Genomic DNA, 19,605 nt, shown 5'->3' with positions numbered 1-19,605 from the left:
ACACCCTGTGTCATGATTCCCACAAAAAAATCATGGTGTGCCCTGATGCTTATGTAATTGGGGAATTAAGATCCAAAAATACATCATGCCGTGTTTCAGCAAGTTATTGTAAATACAGTTTAAGGGCTTGAGAATGCTCTTGATTTAAATAGGTTGGCTTAGATTGGAATACAGAAGTCCCAGAACGTGTTTATCATTTTCTTTTGCGTTAGTGCAGCTTCTGTTACAAGATGAGTTTGGAGGTAGTTTGAATGCAGTCCATTAGTATAGCACAAAAAACTGCCAGAGGAGGGATTTTATTTTTTTCTTCCTGATTCTGCAGGCTGGAAGCTATTTGTCCTGAGCATTCAGACTGCAATTTAAAGGCTAGCTTGTCTTCTGAAAGTGAACAGTTATGATTTTGCATTTCAGCAGATCTGCTGGTTTTGTTGGTGTTCAGGATGTTTGCTGAAAGTTCTACTGAAAGGCAACCTGATCCAAAAACCAGATGGAATTGGGCCTAGTCTACATTTTATTCAGTGAGGTCCTTCTTCATTACTTACTCAGTTTTTAATAAATTAAAGCCATATAATTTATTAGCTAATACTAAGCAGTACCCAACCAAAATTAGGATGTGGCTTAGAAAACTCAGTATACCTAATGCAGTAAACCAGGTGGAAAAAAAAAAACCCAACAAAAAAACTGATACAGTGATATTCTTTTCTACATTTCACTTTGTATATGTGTGTGTACCTTTATCTCAGGTTTCTTATTAATAAAATCTAGTAATCTGAAACTTTTCTTTTTTTTTAAGGTTGCTGGGATTGTTGGCAGAGCAGACCTACTGTGTGCCCTGTTCTTTTTGTTGTCATTCCTTGGCTACTGTAAAGCATTTAGAGAAAGTAAGCATTCTGTTTGCACCTTTGATTTTATATTGTATTTTCTGCGTTCATATATTTCAGTGAAGTACAGCAAAACTATAAATGTCAGCTTGATGTGGTTTGAATTTATTAATGCTTATACCCTCGTAAAATATTTAAAAAAAAAACAACTCAACCACACCAGACCTGCTTTTATTTATTGTTAGAATAGCTGGAAGGGTTGCTGTCCCTAATTCCCGTTAAACACTAAGAATTTATTTTAAGTAAAGTCTGTTTTGTAATAGGCTTAATTGTTAAATGTTTTATTGTTTAGAAGCATAAGGAGGTATTTTAGTAAGTGTTTCAGAAAGGAATCAAACCTATATGTTCCTAAATATTTTAGTACACTTTATGCCATTATGTTGGGGTGGCTTAAATGGGAAAAAACTTTAGGAACATTACTTGTATTTTTAATGAATATTTAAGAATTATTCATATAAGTAAGCCCTCTAAGTTCCTGCAATATGCAAGTGCTGGCATATACGTGCTAAATATAGTGTTACTCCTAGAGGTTTTTTTAAGACAGCTGTATTTAACAGGAACAATTCTCTTCTAGATATTTTTTCAAGTGAACTTTCAGATCTGTTGTATTATTTGATCAGAATGCAGGTTGGCAGTTCAAATACAGCTGTGGAGAAATTATCTAGGGGCTCTGTTCAGTAAACACACAAGAATACATGAATTCATGATTATGAAGAATTATACAGGACATGCAGTCTGGTACCTGAATGTGCCCCATCACAGGAAATTCAGGAATCGTTTGGTGAGCCCATGAGGAGCTGTATTTTGAAAAGCTTGTATAATGTCAGTTCAATAGACGTGGCCTGTAGTGTTTAAGCAGAATTGGCAGTGTATTACAGAGGTACCTGAGCTGGCTTTAGGTGCTCCAGTTTAACAACATAGTCCCATGACTATCATAGAATTTAGTGTAGGCTGATGGGGGTAAATTAGTCCACAGTGAACTCTAAGATGGTGTGAATAGCTCCTGCTAATTGAGTTTAGATTGTTTACAACTATTTTGTGTATTTCTACAGCTGATACCATAAGTTTATACCATAAGTGAACTTCACCACTTCAAATGGTATTTATTGTGATTCCTGTTCACTTCTGATTTTTTTTTTCTCCCCTTTGAGTAGTTTTCATTTGTTTCAACTGGATTAATAATTTCTTGAAGAAAATTGGCCTTGGGGTTTTGCTTGCTCATTTATTCTTTTCTCACCTATTTTACTGGGTACAGTTGTGCTTTGATGTTTCTTCTGTTAGTGCTAGAGCAAATCAGACAATTCAAAATATTGGCTATGTACTTTCCAGTTTGTTGGTACAGGTAAACCTATATGGCAGGGGTAATAATCTTTGCTTGAAGAACTCAAGAGCCAAATTCTTGATAGGATGACCATTGGAGACCTTTATGGAGGACTGTGTAGTTATTTTGTTATGGAGGACGTATCAGGGATGATTAAGAAAGTGACATCTGCCCTGGTTAGGGATATTCTGATTGCTCGTGTCAGTTTGATAGCTTTTAGAAGTCAGTGTCATTTTAATAGTATTCTTGTACTGAAATTCTTGTCATTGATACAGAAGAAAGTGTTGTGAAGACAAGATACTGAGCAGCACTTAGTATTTTTTATTGGACGTTACATCGTAATAGGATCAGAGCTATGTGTCTTAACCAGATTTGCCCAGGAAAACTACAGTCTACATGCACAGCTGTGCCTTTTGTCTTTCAGATCAGTTTTCAGTGTTTAGTGTCATCTTCACTGCCTGCTTTTCCCTCAGTGACTTCTTAAAGAAACTTAGACTTTATTTGTACTCAGGATTTTGTATCCAAGTTACATACCTGTATCTCTCCCAACAGTTTCCTCATTTTGGGTAGCTTGGTGACAATTCTTGCACATCCTATCTGGCATGTCCTAAGCAAGAGAATGAAAAGTAATTTCCAGCACTGTGGGGAGCACTAAGTTCTTTAGCAGATCTTGCATGGAGCCTGAAGGGAGGAGCCCAAGCTTCAGAGTATTTCTTTCCTGTGAACCTTACATGATTTGCTGCAGGCTGATGAGCAATGTGCCAAAAACCTAGACGTTTCAGATCGGAATGGTTCTAGTCTGAAAACTGATGTTGAAATGCCTGGGTGAGATTCACTGCTCATCTTGGATGTGCCTTGCTGTGAAAATCATTCATTTTTAAATAGAAAGAATAGAATAGACTTACAGTTGGAAGGGATGTACAACAATCAAGTCCAACTGCCTGACCAACCTGGGGCTGATCAGAAGTTAAAGCGTGTTATTAAGGGCATTGTCCAAATGCCTCTTAAACACAGACAGGCTTGGGGCATCAACTACCTCTCTAGGAAGCTTGTTCAAATGTTTGACCACCCTCACAGTAAAGAAACTCTTCCCCTGATGTTCAGCCTGAACCTCCTCTGATGCAGCTCTGAACTATTCCCACACTGTCCAATCAGTGGATATCATGGAGAAGAGATCAGCACCTCCCTCTCTACTTCCCCTCCTCAGGAAGTTCTCTCTAGAGAGCAATGAGGTTCTCCTTGAGCCTGCTTTTCTTCAAACTAGATAAGCCTATGAGGTCCTTAGCTGCTTCTCACAAGACATTCCTTCTAGCCCTTTCACCAGCTTTGTTGCCCTCCTCTGGATGCAGTGAGGGACCTTAAGATCTATCTTAAATTGCAGGGCCCAGAGCTGTGGTGCACAGTACTTCAGGTGAGGCTGTGCCAGTGCTGAATACAGCCAGATAATCGTGTCTTTTGACCGGCTGGTTATGCTGTGTTTGATGCACACCAGGTTGCAGTTTGCCCTCTTGGCTGCCAGGGCAGACTGCTGACCCATACTGACCCTGCTGCCGACCAGCACCCCCAGGTCCCTTTCTGCAGGGCTGATCTCCAGCCACTCCTTTCCCAGTTTATATTTGTGCCCAGCATTACTCCATCCTAGGTGCAGAATCCAGCATTTTGACTTGTTAAATTCCATCCCACAAATCATAGTCCAATGCTCCAATCTATCTAGATCCCTCTGCAAGGCCTCCTGTCCCTCAAGAGAGTCAATAGCACCTCCCAGTTTGGTATCATCAGCACACTTGCTAATGGTGCATTCAACTTCTGCTTTCAGATTGCTGATAAATATATTGAACAGAACTGTCCCTAGAATTGAACCCTGAGCAACACTGCTGGTGGCTGGGTGCCAGCCAGATGTAGCCCCATTCAGTACAACCCTTTGAAGCTCTGCCCTTCAGAGCCAGACTTCATCCAGTGCACTGTGAACATGCTTATCCCACAGCTGGACAACTTGTCCAGAAGGATGCTATGAGGGGAAAATACCAAAAGCCTTACTAAAATCCAGAAAAACTACATCCATCACCTTCCCTTCATCCACTACGTGGGAGACGTTGTAGAAGGATATCAAATCAGTTAAATAGGACTTCCCCTTGTGAACCCATGTTGACTGTGGCTGATGACTGCGTTATTCTTTAAATGCCTTTCAACAGTACTCAGAATAATCTTCTCAATAATTTTTCCAGGAACTGAGGTTAGACTAACAGGTCTGTAGTTCCCTGGGTATTCTCTCATGCCCTTTTTGTAGACTGGAATAACATTCCTCCCCAGACTCCTAAGACCTATGGTAGATGATTGAGAGGGTTCCTGTCATGACATCTGCTAGCTCCTTCAGTACTCTGGGGTGAATCCCAGATTGTCTCCACCACCAGTATCCCTACAAATGTGATCCCCAGCCTCATAAGCCAGCTATTTCACATTGTGTCCATTATGTTGTGGTATTCTCAGGCTTTACTGGCTGAACCTTCAGGAATTTTCCCTACTTTGTCACCTTAAGCATCTGCCTTGGTCACGCAAGTTAAAAGCCTTTTATCTCTGCTCCTTCTGTGTAGTCACTCAAAAGAGAGACTCCTTTTGATGGCCAGTGAGAGGAATAGCTTATCTTAGGCACTTGCAGTCATCTTGTAGAGGTACCGAAAGCTCTCATTTGTGTAGAAGCTTAGGAAGACTAGGCTTATAACTTAAGGTTCATTTCCATTGTCACTTCAATTGGGCAGAAGTGCAGGTAACTGCTAAAGTGGAGCAATCTAGCTGCCTTTTATCATAGAGCTAATTAGGTTGGAAGGAAAGACCTGGAGGTCATCTCTAGTCCAACAGCTTAAAACAGAGCTAAATTCATAAATAAGATTGCTTCGGACCTTAGCCAGGTGAGCTGCAAAAATCAAGGGTGGTAGGGTAGTTACACGTGACCAGTTTGCCTCCGCCTCTTTTCCTATGTTGTGCTCTTCAGCCTCCTAACCATCTCAGTGGTTCTTTACTGGACTTCCGGGTTGTTGGTGTGTTTCTTGTGTTGGACACCACACTGAACACAGTACAGTTGATGTAGCCTCATAAGAACAACCACTTTCACTGACCCGCTGGTTATGCTGTAGCTATTACAGCCCAGCGTGCATTTCACCTTCTTCATTGCTGCACAGGCACACTACGGACTCACCTTCAACTTATCAGCTGGGAACTCCAGATCCTTTCCTGCAGAGCTGCTACCTAGGCAATCCCCAGCCTGGACTGTTGCATGGTGCTTTGATTTTCAAGAGGCTTCTGTCAACCCATTTCTCCAGCCTGTCATGGTTCCCGCAAATAGCTGTCCTGTTCTCCACATCTCTAGCTGAACCCCTCCAACCACCACAAACACTTTCTGCCTTGCTGTAATTTTTTCCTTGGGGAGGGAAGGTTGGCCCAAGCTGCAGCTGTTTGAACATTAGTGTCTGTATAGGAAAGGGTAGTGTCTATTGGAAAGGGCAGCTACAAAGAGAATGGAGGCTCTCTCTTCACAAGGAGCCACATGGAGAAGGCAAGGGGCAATGGGTACAAGTTGCACTGGGAGAGATTTCAGCTTGATATAATAATTTGTTTACATAGAGAACAATCAATCACTGGAACAACCTTTCCAGAGACATGGCAGAGTCCTCATCACTGGAGGTTTTCAAGATGCAATTGGACAGGGTGCTAGGTAATTTCATCTAGATGCCCTTTCCCACAAAATGTTGGACCAGATGATCTTTGGAGGCCCCTTCTAGTGTGGGCTGTTCTGTATTTGTGTGAAAGGCTTTAGGAAAAGGTAACCAATATGGGGAAGTGGTCATAGTAGAGCATGACTTTTCAGTGGGTTTGTTGTATTAAAGTAAATACGAAGTTTTACCCTTGGGTGCCTCCATTTTGATGGTATGAATTTCCTTCCCTTGTGAACAGTTCTTCTAGCCATTCACAAATAATAAGATAAATAAGGAATAAAGACCTTTTTATCTGAGTGTAGCTGAGTTTGATTCTGCACAGATTAAGGGAGTCAGACAGCAAAAATGTAGTCCCAAATCTAAGCTGATCTCACTCTCTATATAGGTAAAGAATAAGTGTTTAAAAAATATGCATATATAGTTTAAAGAACAGACTTAAACTATGTCTCCTAAGCAGCAAAGACAAAATACCCTTTCTGGGTCAGACCAAGATGTTAATTTGTCTTTGTGGAATAGTCTTTGTTAGAAAGAGAAGAAAACAAAAAAAAACCCCTCTGTGCATTCCATTGCATCAAGCTTATGTTTCTAATCAAATATAGCTGCTTTACGATAATCCTACAGAAAAGTAGGATCTACTAGTCTGCATTAACATCCCATTTCCTTTTGTCCTGCTACATTTTTTTTATGTCTAAGGCAAGCATGACCCTAAACCCTAGGTCAACAGCATGTATCCTTGTTTCTGGATTTGGCTGTCACGTGTATATAGCGCTTAAGTCACTGACTTTTTACAAGCATCAGGAGAGCTGTCATAGGTGGATTTTTTAAAAAATTGTTATTAATAGATGCATGGTAGCATGACTCTTTTGGAGTACTTAAAAGAGAGTACAACTGTAAGGCCTCGGGATTTGTGGGCTGCATTTGTATTGTCTTTTGAATTTAATTACCAAAACGTGTTTGGTGCTTTTTTGCTTTTACTGATGAACTTTGAGTGAGCATCAGGGTACAATGAACATTGAAAAGACTGAGTTGATGCGACCGATATAGTTGTGTCTTCAGTAACATATACTGTTTTGTTACCAGCAGCATCCTAGTGCTACTATCAGGGTAGATAGATTATCCAAGTCTTTCTTAAAGAACCTGACTATTCTTGCAATGCAAAGTGAAATTTGTGCACAGCCGAGTTCCAGAAATCTGTTTGTGTTTCACTAGCATAGATATAGTTATTGAACTGTCATTTTTGGCCTTCTCTAAAGGAGTCAAAAGTCACAGAAGAGAGACTGCTTAGTGCTTGTCTTCAGCTGGTGTCTAAGTGAATGAATGTAAGAAATCTTTTTGCTTGGGAATAAGGACTCATAAAATGTCTGAGGAGTATTTGGAGGTACTGCCAGAAAAGTATATGTAATACTGAAAACAATCAGAACAGAAAATTATCAGTGTCAGAATGGAGAAAAAAAAAAAACCCAACAAACCACAAAGGAAAATAATGGGGTTTTTTTAAAGCTCAAGATAATACTGCAGGTTGTTTGCCTGACGTGGTTTATTTGTGGTTTTGGGTAGACAGTTTCTTTTAGCCAGAATCTGTAGCATTAATTTTATTTTTTTTTTAAAGTATAAGCACTTAACACACTATGTGGGCTATAATTGTGTCTTACTGAAGTTCTGCAGTTCCAGTTCTTTTCCCCAATAGACAGGTTTTGATGTTACCATTTTTGATAGGATAACATTTATATTTGCAAGGAACTAATCTGTTGTTCTCATTCTGTCCTGCTGTTTTAAAACACAGCTGTGGGGACAAATCCACTGCATAGGCTTTGGAGACAGCAAGAGCTGACAACTCTTTAGGTATGTTCTGAAGGGAATCGTGGGTTATTAACTTTGTTGAATTTTAATGCAGCTTCTCTGGGAATTCATAAGGCAATTTAAAACTGCTGTAGTATTCATTTTGCCTTCCTTTGTCTTCAACTTTGACAGTGATCCAGTTGCATGTATTTGCCATCTGCATTGGTGATCTCACAGTGATACAAAACGAGGAGTTCAAGATTTGTTTTGTGTGAATAATATTGACCTGGCTATTAAATAGGGGATCAACTGTTTGCTCATATGCTATGACTTCTAAAAATTACTTTGTTCTGGTTGTTTCTGTTTTGTTCTGTTCTGTGTAGTTGCCTGTTAATCATCTACTAGTTCATCACTAATTTGATAAAGCATGTGAAGTAGACTGTAGTGATGTAGTTTTGGGAATATTGGAGGCTTGTATTATGGAGGTTTTTGTACAAATTGAAAATGTCCCCTGTGTGAAAGAGATCATTGTTAAGATACGGGGAATTTGTTAGCTATTTTGCAATTGGTCAAGAGGTATTTACTATTATTAATCATATGGGCCCTGTTTTTTCAGCTGTGTGCCCTACTGTTCATATTTGAACATATTGGGAGGGAATAGTTGTATGTGGAGAAACTAACAATTTTTTTATATTTTTTTTTTTTAGAACTAGTGCTACCTTTTTGCTTGTCTGGGATGGTATAATTCTGGGATAGATGATACCTTCACTGTAGCCTATATGTACTATATGTAATGAGTTTGAGATACTTGGATATGTTAAGGAATGGCACTTGCTTTTGTGGTTCCATTATTAAGTGAAACACTAGCTTGAGCTACAGTAGTATGTACATTTGGAGACACACAAGGAGATGTCAGGCTTAAGTTAATTCTGACAGTGGATTCTTATGTGATCTTTTAAGACTAGGTAATTCTTCCCACTTTGCATAGCAATTCACAAGCAGGGAAATCTTAGAGCTTGGTTAGATGAGTTTTGCAGTAGTTTAGTTGGAAGGTACCATCCCCACAGACAAGGCACATGAGTGGAATGTATGAGCATTTCTGACCTGTTTCAGTTAAAATTTAAATCTTCCTGCAGGAGCTCAACATAACTTTGCTTCAACTTTCAAAGGAGTAGGTGCTTCCACAGAATCAATTACTGGTTTTCACCTGAAGATGGTGACTTCTGAAATTGCTCCAAGCTGTCAGCTGGCTGAGCCCTAAGTTGCTCAATTAGTTTTGAAGAAAGAGAAGCCAAATATGTAATTGTCTGAATTGGTAACAATTGTTTGGGATATTGTTAGTTTGACTGTAAAGTAAGACTAAGCTTAGTACTCTAAACATAGTATTTTCTTCATATCCTTAACTTCTAAGGAATTTGTTTTCATTGAATTGTGGGTTTAGGACATGGCAAAATAAGGTCTCTCGAAACAGGATTAGTGTTTAGGAAGACAGAGTTGACGTGTATCACCAATGTGCTGCTCATAAATTTAGGATCAGTCAATTCCATGCTTTGTGTATGCATCCTAGCTCTAGGGATGCTTATACTTGAGTCTAGCAGCCTAAATGGAGGAGCCCTCATGGCTTGATCATGGTTTATATAGGTATTTCATTGAATCCTCTCAGCTTTCAGATTTAACGTAGTCCTAAAGAGGGACCATCTGAGCAATGCTTTTTGGTTTTGTATAGAAACACTACGCATTTCTAGCTTAAAAAAAAAAAAAAAAACACACACACCCCCAAAAAAAACCCAACCCAAACACAAAAACACTCAAGTACTCCATTTCTTTGGCATGCTTACAATTTTGGCCATCTGTTAGTGGCACAATGCCCACTCACAATATGGTGTACCAGTTTCAACCAGGCACAGGTGCCAGCAGAAGATTGGTTTCATTTTCTGACACAAGATTTTTCTGGTGGAAGGTAGAGCTGTATTAAGGGAATGTGCTTTGCTAGACTGATTACTTCTGTTCGCGTGTGTGTACCTCATAGTAATAGTTAGCACTTATGCAGTGCTTTACATTTTCAAATCACTGTTATTACAAAAAGAAAAAAAAAAGATTGAAGGTATTGCTGAATGATTATCTTTATCTACTTTTCCAGCCTACTTTACTGAAATTTCTGCAGCTGGGAAGGGGGGGGGGGGGCAGCATGTTGTGCATATTGACCCAGGAACAAGCACAAGATAAAATGTTTCTTAATTGCAATTCTTTCTCTTTGAAGTTTAATATCTGATGAATGTTTGTAACATTACAACTCTCTCTATATGATTGTATTGACCTTTGGAGGCTGCAAAAGAAAACAAAGGAGAGATCCAGGTTTTCAGGAGATCTTGATTGCAGGATTACAGAGTGGTTGAGGTTGGAAGGGGTCATGAGGTCACCTGAGCCGACCTGCTCAAGCAGGATCACCTTGAGCCAGTTGTCCTGATGATTTTTGAGTTTCTTCAAGAATGGGAGGCTTCACAACCCCTCTGGGCAACCTGTGCCAGTGCTTAGTCACCCTCTCAGTAAAAGTGTGTCCTCATGTTCAGACAGCACCTCCTGTGTTTCAGTTTGGGCCCATTGCCACTGGTCCTGTCACTGGGCACCGCTGAGCAGAGCCTGGCTCTGTCCTCTTTGCACCCTCCCTGCAGGTATTTATGTACATTGATGAGATTCCCCTTGAGCCTTCTCTATTCCAGGCTACAGAGTCCCAGCTCCCTCAGCCTTTACTCGCAGAGGGATGCTCCAGCCCCTTTATCATCTTACTGGCCCTTCATTGGACTCACTCCAGTATGTCCATGGCTCTCATGTACTGGGGAGCCCAGAACTGGACACAGTAGTCTGGGTGTGGCCTCATCAGTGCAGAAGAGAGGAGAAGGATCCTGTCTCTTGGCCTGCTGACAATATTTTGTCTAATGCAGCCCAGGATACCATTAGTCCTCTTTCCTGCAGGGACACATTGCTGGCTGACATTCAGCTTGGTGTCCACCAGGACCCTCAGGTGTTTTTCCACCAAGCTGCTTTACAGCTGGATAGCTTCCAGCATGGGCTGTGCCTGGGGCTGTTCCTCTCCAGGTGCAGGATTTTGCAGTTCTCCTTGTTGAACTCGATGAGGTTCCTACCAGCCTGTATTTCCAGCCTGTTTAGGTCCCTCTGGATGGCATGATGACCCTCTGGCATATCAGCCACTCCTCCCAGTTCGGTGTCATCTGCATCTGTCACCGTTGCCGAGGGTACACTCTGCCTTATCATCCAGATCAACAATGATGTTGTTGAACAGGATTGGACCCAGTATTGACCCCTAGGGTACACTGGTAGTTACTGGCCTCCAATTAGACTTTGTGCCACTGATGACCATCCTCTGGGCCTTGCCATTCAGCCAGTTTTCAAACCACCTCACTGTCTGCATGTCCAGTCTGTACATCAACACCTTCTTTATGAGGATCTTATGGGAGATTGTGTCAAAGGCCTTACAAAAGTCCAGGCCTTTGACACCATCTCCCATAAGATCTTTGTTACTTCTCTTTTGCTGGGTGCTTTTCCTGTCTTTGAGAGCCCATACTTAAGCTTGGCTACACTTGACATGTTGAGACATTCCTGGTGTATGAGACTTGGGATGTTCAAAAGAAAATAAACCTATTTCTGCACAATTTTGAATGTGTACTTACTGAATGGCATTGAATTATCACGTGTTTTTCACTAGACCATTTATCCAGTTTGTCAACGGAAATCTGACTTCTCCTTAGTATGCTTCATCGCTGTTGCCTGGCAGCACCTTTAGACTTAATCAGCATACTCCTTATTGCATCATCCAAATTTTTTAAATGATCCATTAGAGCCAGGTGAAGGAAAGACCCAATCCAGAATGCATCTAATTTTTCACAATGAGCTAGACTCTTAGTGTACTTTTTCCAGCTGTTATTTATACCCTTTCTAGAATAACTTCTTGCGGCCCATATTTTTTCTGGTGTATTTCACACTGTCCCCAATGGTATTCTCAAGCCCTTGTGACCTCAAGGTATAGGATGTTTACAGGTTTGCTTTCATTGGGAAGGCCCGTTTTTTTCTGTCCAAGTCAGAAATTATACTTAGTTTTATAAAAATGGCTAAAATATGTCTTTGGCAAACAATTAATCATATCTTTTTATGTTTTAGAGGATCACCTAGAAAATATTTTGGCTAAGTGTTTTTTTTCTGAGTAATTTTGACCAGTCACCTTAGCTTTGTTTCTTTAGCTTACCTTTTCATATCTTTTTCCCTTTTGAACAGTAGGCATGTAAGCATTGTTTTGTTTTATTTCAAGCTTCTGGATTCTCAGGGTTTCTTCGTGATTCCTCAGAGGTGACAGTTGAGATTACTCTGGGTTGTATAGGACCTGTTGGAGTAAATTTAACCAATTGTTGCAACTTAAAACGAATTGCCTTCTCTATAAATACTGTGTCTTGTAGTTCACTATTTTTGCTTTTGTTCTTGCTCCCTTTCTGCTAGTCGTATCCTTCCTATCTGACTGCAGCTGACCCCTGTGAAAAAATGAAGCAAAAAGTCATAGAACGCTTTGGTTTTCTTGGCATTGTCCATTTTCTTTCCCATGGCGTATTGGAATAACTCCTTCCTTGCTGCTCTTCTTACTAATATATCTATGGAATTGTGGGGTTTGTTCTTTACATACATTACCTTTTCTTATTTTGTGGTGTGACCTTTCAGAGTTTTCCTCTATGAGCGCTGCTGTTATACTTGTCCTTGATAATTTGACCTAGTTCCTTTTTTCCTATTACTCTTACATTTTGCATCACTAAAGCATTTGTGAATCACCATCTGGTCTCTTACTACATATACTTCCCACTCATCCGTGTTAAGATAGTTTGTATTTGTGTAATGAATACTGCTTCTCTGAGAAGTGCTTAGTTATCCTGAATTCTTTCCACCAGAGTTTCATTCTGGGAAGAAATTTCTCGGTAGAAGAATGTATACTTCAGTAAACTCAGTGAAGTCCATTGGCTTTGTTTACTGTTCTTCCTTTTACACTTACTAAGAATGACCAGTTGTCATTTTGTGAGTGTGATCAATTGCCTTCCATCTTCGCATTCTCTCAGCTAGTTTATTTCTACATTAAAAAAAAAAAAACAACAACAACAAAAGAAACACAAACCCCAAAAAAATAAAAAAAAGTCCCAACACTGAATTTCAAGTACTGGTTGAACAGTCTTGTATTGTAGAGTCTGAAAAGTTAAAGACCTCCTTCAAGAAGATGTATTTAGGACAGATTCCCTTTATTCTTAGTAGTACTCTTAGAACAAATTTTGAAGCTACTTCCTCCATGAATTTCAGCCCTCAGTTGTTCTGTATAATTGGTGTGAGCTGGAGTTTCCCCATTGCATTTTATTTTTTATTTTCTTATAGTTGCAATGTTTCTTTAGTTTAGTCATCATGTATTTTGTATTTCCATGTTTTGTTTTGGTGGTGTTGAGATGTGTGACTTCTTTCCTTCATAAGGCTTTCTTTTAATTTTATAACATCTGCACCTGTGATGTTAAGTCTTACCTCACCTGTGGGGACATAATTTGGAGTGGAAGGAGAAGGAACAAATGCCTGCCAAGTATTGCAGTGATGAATCTCACATCTTACTGCTCATTCTGCCGAAGCTTTAAGTCTTAGGGAAGAAAAGAGTACTAGAAACAACCTCAAAACCTGTTCTTTCACATATTTTTATGAAAACTTCTCTCTGCCACAAAAGAAGTAGTCTGCTTCAAAATGAGAAAGGAGGCAATGTCAGCAGGTCCTTTTCACACTTCTGGTCATGGTTCATATCTGGCCCAGCAACATCTAAGACTGTGTACTAGTTTCCCTTTATAATCGGTGGAGACAGCGAGCTACTTCTGAAAGGTGGACAACTGCATTTAATTAGGAACTTAATCCCTACAGGTGTCCCCATCTCTCAACCAGTTAGAAAGGAAGCCTAGTATACCAGCCTGGGTGTAGATGCCTACTTCTGGTAACATTTACCTTAATTCTGTCATTTACCCTTTCCATAGGCTGTTATTGTAGTTCTGTTAAGTACTAAGGGTCAGACCTGTATTAGCAGTAGGGAAGAACTGCTCTAGAGATCAAGGCATGTAGGAAAGGGATTCAGTCAATGGATGTAGAGTTCAACTTTGTTTTTTCACATACCAAGTCAAAGATTGATTTTTGTGATGCCTGTAGAGCCCATGTTGCTTGAATCAAGAAACTGCCTCTGAATGAGCAGAGTGCTTTCCTCTATTTCCTGCACCTGTGGAGTAGAGGTTGTGACACATATGTTTTTATGTGAAGTACCCATGTACTGTGTGTGATAATACTTTGGCTGAAGTAGGGCTTATTGTTATATTAATCTCAGAAATGCCTGCTTGTAGTACCCAAAATCAGCTACATGGTGCAGGCTTTAAAGACTTTTTTTGAGTACAAGCTGCAGTTATTCTTGATCTCTTAACCCCAGAGTTCCTCACCCTGCTGTAAAACTGCTTCCTGAGTGCAAGAACTAACTGCTTCTCTGCTCAGATGCTAAAATTTTTGAGCTCCATGGCATTCCATTGCAGTGCTAATGAAATGACATGAGGTACTTGCTAAATGCAGCAGCCCTGGAGAAGCAGCTCATTGTGCCTTTGTAGATTCGACTACAGTTAAAACAGTTTGCGTGTGTGACACTTCATGTGTAACCGTTAGAAAGAATTTCTTGTTCGTACATTAGCTTCGAAGAGTGGACAGTCATGGTAGAGCTTTAGCTAAGGATGATAAATGTGTCTAAATATTGGGAATTAACCTTTGCAGTTGATGAATTGTGGAAACAATGTGAAGCTTCTGCCGTTCTAATTAATCTGGCTAAAATGTCTAGCAAATAGGGAAATTTCTAATGTCTCTGAGAATAGAAAATGTCTGCAATAAAGGGACAAATGCCAGCATATTGCAGGAAGTGCCCTTTGCTTTTTAAGTCTTGTATCCAGATCTTGACTGATAGAAAAGATTGTGATATGAAATGCTGTATATTTTTTAAATTCTAATTTTAATTTATATTTCTAACTTTACCCTTAAATATATAAACCTAATGTAATGGCATGGTTTATTTTGACAGATAAGGAAGGACATCATTTTTCTATATTCTGGGTGCTGGTGAGTGTAATCCTAGGGGCAATAGCCATGCTGTGCAAAGAACAAGGAATTACAATACTGGTAAGAATCCTCCTATTGACTGAATTTTGACCTTAGCATCTGTCAGGAGCAGCTGTAAAGCTTACAAGACAAACCTTCACAGCTAATTGCATGCACACCTTTTTATTCTGTTCAGAAAAGCTGATAAAAAGCAGTGTTCTACTAGATCTCCCTTGATTGTATCCCTGCCGCTCTGTTGGAATTCTTCATTTTATCTTTTGTAAACAGGTTGCTTGTATCTGTTAGATTTTTTGCAAAATTTAGAAGATTTATAGTGTTAGTTTTGATGCATATCATGTTCATTGGCCTTGTTTTGAATGTTAGTGGTCGAGACAGCAGGCCTACAAACCTCTTTATGAACAAAGTTATAACTGGAGGAGAGCATTTTTAAAATCTCCACCCTCAGGTGTAATTAGAAGTAGGGCCATTGTTTATGTATTTCTAATACCAAGTCTTTTCCTTCTGTCCCTTATTTAAAGATTTGTTTATGCAAACAGATTTAGTTACTGTTCACGTTCATTGTGCTCTTGCTTTTTATTACTTCAGTGAAGACATTCTGTTATCGGTGACCAAATCAGCCACCTGAAATGCTGCATCTGTGATTTTTACCTGTTATATAGCGATATATCTTTATAAATAAATCTGATTCATAGCTTTAACTGACATAGATAAAGCAACAGAATCAGAAGAATTCTTTACAGCAAGGACCCTCTTGTCCTGGCTAGGAAAAAAAGGGAGGAGAAATTACTGAAAACTTCTTGCTTTAGGATGTTGGTTTTGGGTAGATGTTTGTGGAGTGATATAGTTTTCAAATATGTCTGTAAGGAAAACAAAAGGAATTCTCTTTTAAAATATGGTGTGGGTATTTCCTTTAGTGGTATGAAGAAATTATTGGAGATAGCAGACACAGAATTGTTATCGGATCTATGTTTTTTATTTATTTGCTCTTGCATTTCTAGGACAATATTTATTGTTGTGCTGAGGGACATGGGTCAGAGGGATGAAGGAATAAATCACACATTAAAAAAACTGCTTGTAGGCTGAATGTAATTTTCAGCAGGATTCTTGCCTTCCTATGTCCATGCGAGTGAGCCAAAAGACTTTTAACTGCTAGGATGCTTTTCTATGTGGAGCCACTCCACCCTTTAACCTATTTTCTGTCTCCTCCCTTTGACTGTTAGAAGGAGACTTGTGGCTTCCCAGTGTACTCTGCCTCACCTGGAAATATTTTTACTGTCTTTTTTCCATTTAGTCTTTAGAACACTGAGGTAATTTCCAAAGTTAGTAGGATATAGGCTAAATATTCAAGGATTGTCATGGTTGGTGATTGCTGAAACATTGAAGGGATTTTGCTGGTCACCTTGATGGAATTACCCTGGACACATTTTGGTTGCTTGCTTGTGGGTAGTACATGCAAGTGTAGTCCTGAAAAGCACTGAATATGCTCTAATTTTATGTGTAGTGGCTGATGTCACTTTGCTTCCCTCCCCACCCCGCCCCAGCAACTTCCACTGTGTATATTGACGTAATTACAAAAAAAGCAAGCCTGATACCTCTGTTAATTATCTCTGAGCTTTTGTTACAACAATTTATGTACTTTAAAAATACTGTTTCTGGAATCTGACTGTCAAAAGATACTATGCTGCACAGCAAAAAATAAGTAGGCCGCTTAAAAAAACTCCAGTTTACTGACAGAAGCCTTCCCTTTTGACCACAGTACTTAAGCTGCAGAACATGTGGAAAAGAAGACAGAGCAGAATAGCGTTGTGACCATGCATATGGGGTCTAGCTTGCTGGTACATGGTATTTCCTGAAGAGTTATTCCATGTAGCAGGAGAACCCCCATTACAGTAACATGACATTCTACTCATCTGAGCTTAGGTTTTCAATTTACCATTCTGCCATCATTACTACCAACATATCTCTCTAGGTGTACAATAACTTATGGTACAAGTAGAATTTAAGAGGTATGTAAAAAAAAAATAATTGTGGTTAGCTGCTCCATCTCATGCTTTTATTTTTCTATTGGTTGTTTAGGGTTTAAATGCAGTGTTTGATGCACTGGTGATCAACAAACTAAATGTTTTGGAACTTATTCAGAAGTTACTACACAAGGACAAGTCATTGGAGGTGAGTCCTCAGAGGTTTTGTTCGTTCTGGCCATTCAGACAGTCATGTACTAAAAGACAAAGATACAGCTTCTGACAGTTTTGTTGTTGTTGAGAATTAAAAAAAAAAATCAGTCAGCCTAGTTAAGGCAATGTGCTGTGACATTTTTACAGCAACATGAATAGTAATGGGATGGCATTAGAATTGCATTGGATAGTGAAATCCATTCCACGGTTCTCTCAACAGTATGTTAAAAATGTGGTGTGGAAGAGCTGACTGCTTGATGCAACAAGTTCTCCAGGATCAGTAGCTTTACAACTGAAATAGTTGTTTAACACAGTTTGGTCAGAGTTAAGCAGTGATAGTTGCTAAGGATCGAATTTCTAACTTTTGTGTGTATCATTTTATCTAGTACTGGCTCAAGTGGAATGTGGCAACTAGTATTTGCACTGGCAAGCAAGTCACAGAAACAGTCAGCCTCAGGTGAATGACTGATAGCAGCCAAATAAATTAACAGCCTGCTGGAACATCACTACTGTTCAGCAGCTAAATCATTTGCCTCTCCTATCCAAGGTTCAGCAAGGCAAAGAAATAGTCATTGTACTTTGCATCGATCAGTGGTTTCACTGCAGAGAAGTCTTGCTCATGTTTCTGAGTAGCACAAGTCCTATGGGGCTTTTAAATTCCTTTGCAGAGTGAAGTGAGGATCTTCACGGTGAAACTGGTGAAAGTGGAATCTCTAGAACTGAGACAGTAGATTTGACCATGCACTGTTGAAGGGTGCAGGAGTATTTCAGGCAGCAGATAGAAATGCTGGAGAATTTTGTGGTATAAGGAGGGTAATGTCAACTAGCATTGACAAGGAAGGAGTCTAGAGCTGTAGGGGACCGAAGCAGAGCCAGTTCAAAATTAAAGTGATGAAAATAAAAGGTAATAAGGAGGACCCTGGTGTCAGTGGTGAGTCAGCCTCACATCAGTGTATGGCAAGATCATGGAATGGATCCTCCTGGAAGTTATGTCAAAACATATGAAAGATAGGGAGGCGATTACAGGCAGCCAATGTGGCTTCACCAAGGGCATATCATGCCTGACTAAATAGTGGCCTTCTATGATGGAGTAACTGCATCAGTGTACAAGAAAAAAGGTGCTGATACCATCTGCCTGGATTTCTGTAAGGTCTTTGATATGGTCCCCCATGACGTTTCTGCTGCTAAAATGGAGGGATGTGGTTTTGACTGATGGATTGTTAGATGGATAAGGAAAATTGGCTGAATGTCCGCATGCAAAGAACCCAAAGAATGTCCAAGTGGAAACTGTAATGAGTGGTGTCCTCAAGGGTCCATACTCGGACCACTACTTAATTTCTTCATCAATTACATAGGTAGTAGAATTGAGTGCGCCCTCAGCAAGTTTGCACATTACACTGAGGAATGATGCAGTTCAGGGAAGGGATGCCATCCAGAGGGACCTTGGCAAGCTTGAGAAGTGGGCCCATGTGAACCTCATGAAGTTCAACAAGGCCAAGTGCAAGGTCCTGCACCTGGGTTGGGGCAGTCCCCAGTATCGGTGCAGATTGTGGGATGAATGGATTGAGAGCAACGAGCAACCCTGCAGAGAAGAATTTGGGGATACTGGTAAATGAAAAATTGGCTATGAGCCTGCAACATGTGCTTGCAGTCCAGAAAGCCAACCATATCCTAGGCTGCATAAAAGGAAATGTGGCCAGCAGGTCAAGGGAGGTGATTCTGCTCCTCTGCTCTGCCCTTGTGAGACCCCACCCTGGAATACTGCATCCAGCTCTGATGGAAGTCATCGACCTGTTGGAGCAGGTCCAGAGGAGGGTGACAAAATGGTCAGAGGGCTGGAGCGCCTCTCCTATGAAGAGAGGCTGAGAGAGCTGGGGTTTTCAACTTGGAGAAAAGAAGGCTCTGTGGAGACCTTATTGTGACCTTTCAATATATATAAAAGGGGTTTATAAGCAAGATGGAGAAAGAGTTTTTACCAGGGCCTATAGTGACAGGAAAGGAGCAGTGGTTTTAAACTGAAAGAGGGAAGATTTAGGTTGGATAGAATAGAACATTTTCAGTTGGAAGGGATGTACAACAATCACTTTGTTGAGCTGCCAGTTCAGGGCTGACCAGAAGCTAAAGCATATTATTAAAGGCATTGTCCGAATGTCTCTTAAATATTGACAGGCTTGGGGCATTGACCGCTTTTCTAGAAAGCCTGTTCTGGTGTTTGACCAGCAGTAAATTCTTTACAATGAGGGTGGTGAGACACTGGAACAGGTTGCCCAGAAAAGTTGTGGATGCCCCATTACTGGAAATGTTCAAGGCCAGGTTGGATGGGGCTTTGAGCAACCTGATCTAGTGAAAGATGTCCTTGTCAATGGCAGGGGTGGTAGGACTAAGTGGTGTTTAAAGGTCCATTCTAATCCAAAGTGTGCTGTGATTCTGTGAAATGTGTCAGAGTCAAGTATTTATTGAGGATTGCTCTTTAAGCATGCAGAACTCAGTGTTACGTTTCTGTTTTGTAACTTTTGAACAGTTCTGTCTGGGAGAAAGAAAACATCAGATGTGCCGCCTTCTTTTATTAGAAGTAA

The 19,605-nt window shown here is 40.1% G+C and overlaps 1 protein-coding gene across 4 annotated transcripts in view; it reads left to right on the top strand.

Annotated features, from left to right (window-relative positions):
• Positions 1-19,605, top strand: part of TMTC4 (transmembrane O-mannosyltransferase targeting cadherins 4) — a 71,371-nt gene that overhangs the window by 25,283 nt on the left and 26,483 nt on the right. For all 4 annotated transcript variants that reach the window (XM_080377683.1, XM_080377682.1, XM_080377681.1 and 1 more), the window contains 3 exons: positions 794-881; positions 14,818-14,915; positions 16,932-17,024. In XM_080377683.1, coding sequence (XP_080233809.1) covers positions 794-881; positions 14,818-14,915; positions 16,932-17,024 — 279 coding nt within the window. The remainder of the gene's footprint in view (positions 1-793; positions 882-14,817; positions 14,916-16,931; positions 17,025-19,605) is intronic.

Source organism: Falco punctatus, assembly GCF_963210335.1.
Source record: "Falco punctatus genome assembly, chromosome: 2".
In the NCBI taxonomy this organism is placed as follows: domain Eukaryota; kingdom Metazoa; phylum Chordata; class Aves; order Falconiformes; family Falconidae; genus Falco; species Falco punctatus.
Note: the sequence above shows the minus strand (reverse complement) of the source record. Positions and strands in the feature narration are given on the sequence as shown.